The sequence below is a fragment of the Triticum aestivum genome, unplaced genomic scaffold (assembly GCF_018294505.1).
Source record: "Triticum aestivum cultivar Chinese Spring unplaced genomic scaffold, IWGSC CS RefSeq v2.1 scaffold182247, whole genome shotgun sequence".
Classification (NCBI taxonomy): Eukaryota; Viridiplantae; Streptophyta; class Magnoliopsida; order Poales; family Poaceae; genus Triticum; species Triticum aestivum.
In genome coordinates, this window is record NW_025244461.1 from 1 (window position 1) to 2,764 (window position 2,764).

At 42.0% G+C, this 2,764-nt stretch overlaps 1 protein-coding gene across 1 annotated transcript; it reads left to right on the forward strand.

Moving 5' to 3' along the window:
* Window positions 1-339: 339 nt before the first annotated feature.
* On the forward strand, window positions 340-2,757 carry LOC123177035 (putative disease resistance protein RGA1; the record flags this gene model as incomplete). The annotated part of the gene is made up of 2 exons (XM_044591003.1): window positions 340-1,023; window positions 1,840-2,757. Coding segments are annotated over 2 exons (1,602 nt in total), but the record flags the coding sequence as incomplete, so codon positions are not given.
* Window positions 2,758-2,764: the final 7 nt, after the last annotated feature.

A 2,764-nucleotide genomic window follows, 5' to 3' on the forward strand; every position in this document is an offset into this window, starting at 1 on the left:
GTTCAGCTCGATGACGTCCTCGCCTTCTCGATCCAGCAAGACGGGCGAAGTAGTAGACGAGTTTCGGCAGCACGACGGCATGGTGACGGTGTTGATGAAGAACAATCTCCGCAGGGCTTCACCTAAGCACTACGAAAACTTTGACGGAGGATAAACTAGAGGGGACGGGGTTGCCGGCACACGGCTTGGTGTTTCTTGGTGTTTTGATGTTTCTTGATGTGTTTTTGGTGCTAGCCCCGCCCCTCTATTTATATGTTGAGCCCTGGGGTTGAAACTTGGAGCAAAAGCCTCCTCAAAGTCGGTTTTGCCCGAAAGGCAAGAGTCCCACTCGGACTCCAGGACCGGAGGCTTGAGTCCATCAAGGAGAGGAGCGCTACTTTCAAGTTCATCAACCTTGGGTCCTATGAGGATTGTCATAGCAGCAATGTCCACCTCTCTCGTCATGGAAATCCTAGCCCGGAGACATCTGGGGAGCTCGATCGGTCCAGTGTGGTTGGCGACAATATCGAAGAAGACACAAGAGCACTGGTGGCCCAGATCACACGCTCTGGAAATGAGGCCAGCAACAACATTATGGTCGTTGCTATCGTAGGTGTTGGTGGGATTGGCAAGACCACCCTCGCCCAGAAGGTCTTCAATAACGAGGCCGTCCAAGGCGACTTTAGCAAAAAGATATGGTTGAGCGTCAACCAGAACTTTAGTGAGGTTGAGCTGCTAAGAAGAGCCATCATCGAACTCAGAGGAGGCTCTCAGCCAGTTGGAAATGCGAAGGCCACACTTCAACGAACCCTAAAGGAAGCCTTGATTGGCCACAAGACCTTCTTGATAATGGATGATGTTTGGAACTATAGATCATGGGAGGATGTGCTCAAAACGCCGTTAGTCAATGCTGCTGCTCCAGGCAGCTACGTCCTCATCACCACTAGAGATGAAGGTGTAGCCCGAGGGGTGTCAGCTATGTGGCCATACCACCACGTTGACACATTAGCACCTGACGATGCTTGGTTATTGCTCAAGACGCATGTCTGTATGCAATTAAACATCTATATCTTTATCAAGCCAATAATCTATCTACATCTACTGATTAATAGTATAAGGTAGTTCTTTTAGAGAAATTAATCAGGTGTGGTTTCAATGGCTTATATGTACTACTACCTTAAGAGGCTATCAATAATTTCACATGGCTGATGTTACTTTGCTAGTGCCAACAAAGCATTGTGCTAGACAAGGAAATATATAACTACACAATTTTGTCACAATGTTTGTTGTAGCACGTACTATGCATTTTAGGTGACGGGAAGATGGATAGCTTCACGTGACTGTAAAATAAGGAAGATAATAAATATTATATGATTTTACTAAATCTGGGTGCAAGTTTCTATCTCAATGACGGGAGTACTGCAAAAATATATTGCTAGCAATACATTCAGTTTTTTGTAAAAAATAGGAAAGGAAGAATTGTTTTCTAGGTATGAAGTAAAGTTTTGAAGCGCTAGGCGTTGAGTATGCGTCTGGCATATATGACCAAAGCACACACTTAAGTGCAATTATGCTATCGCTTAGAGACTGGTGCGCCTTTTTCTAATAATGGTATAAAATATGTATTTTATTTGTCAAATTCATATCGCAAATATTTGTATGTAGGAGCAAGATAGGTAAATGCATTTATGACATTTTTTGACATGTACATTCTGTGATTTGAATATTTACATTGTCAAACCTAGCTTAATAAATGGACAGACAAATCAATTAGTATTCTTGTCTCTGGAAGGTAAATTTGAGTGCCTTAAAGGAGCTTGGTTCATAGTTAATTAACTGTAGCTGTCCCTTTTATTGCAGGTACTCTCAAGTGAGATAAATGAAGACCACATAAATACGCTAAAGCATACTGGGCTCAAAATTATACAAAAATGTAGTTATTTACCACTTGTTGTCAAAATAATGGGAGGACTCTTGCGTGAAAGAGGCGGGCTACGTCGCGACTGGCAGCCTGTTCTGGATGATTCGAAATGGTCAAGAACTAAAATGGCTGATGAGCTTAACTATGCAGTATACTTCAGCTATGAATATATGCCCTCTTACCTCAAGCAGTGCTTTCTGTACTACTCTCTTCTTCCTAAAAGTAGAAAGTTTAGTATGGGTGCAGTTGTTGCAATGTGGATTAGTGAAGGATTTATTCATGGAAATTCAAATGATTTAGAAGGATTGGGAGAAAATTACTACAAGGAGTTGGTATCTAGGAACCTGATAGAGCCAGATAAATTGTATGCTGATCTATGGGTTTGCAGCATGCATGATGTTGTTCGCTCTTTTGCTCAGTATCTCACTAAGGATGAAGCACTCGTAGCTCAAGACGGGGATGATGATATTCTTGCTAAACTTGGTTCACAAAAGTTTCTTCGGTTGTCCATAGAAATTAACCGATCACAATCAGGTGAACTTGATTGGAGATCTCTACAGGCGCAGCAATTAGTGAGAACATTGATCTCAATTGTCCAGATTAAGTTGAAGCCTGGTGATTCATTGGTTTCCTTTTCTTGTTTGCGGACTTTGTATATAGAATCTGCAGATATGACTGTATTGCTTGAATCGTCGCATCAACTCAAGCACCTAAGGTATCTTGCACTAGTAAATGATGATATATCTGTACTTTCGGGCAACATTGGCAAGATGAAATTGTTGCAGTTCCTTGATCTTTTGGGATGTACAGAATTGGTGAATCTTCCTGATAGCATTGTGAAGCTTGGCCAGTTGAGGTTACTTT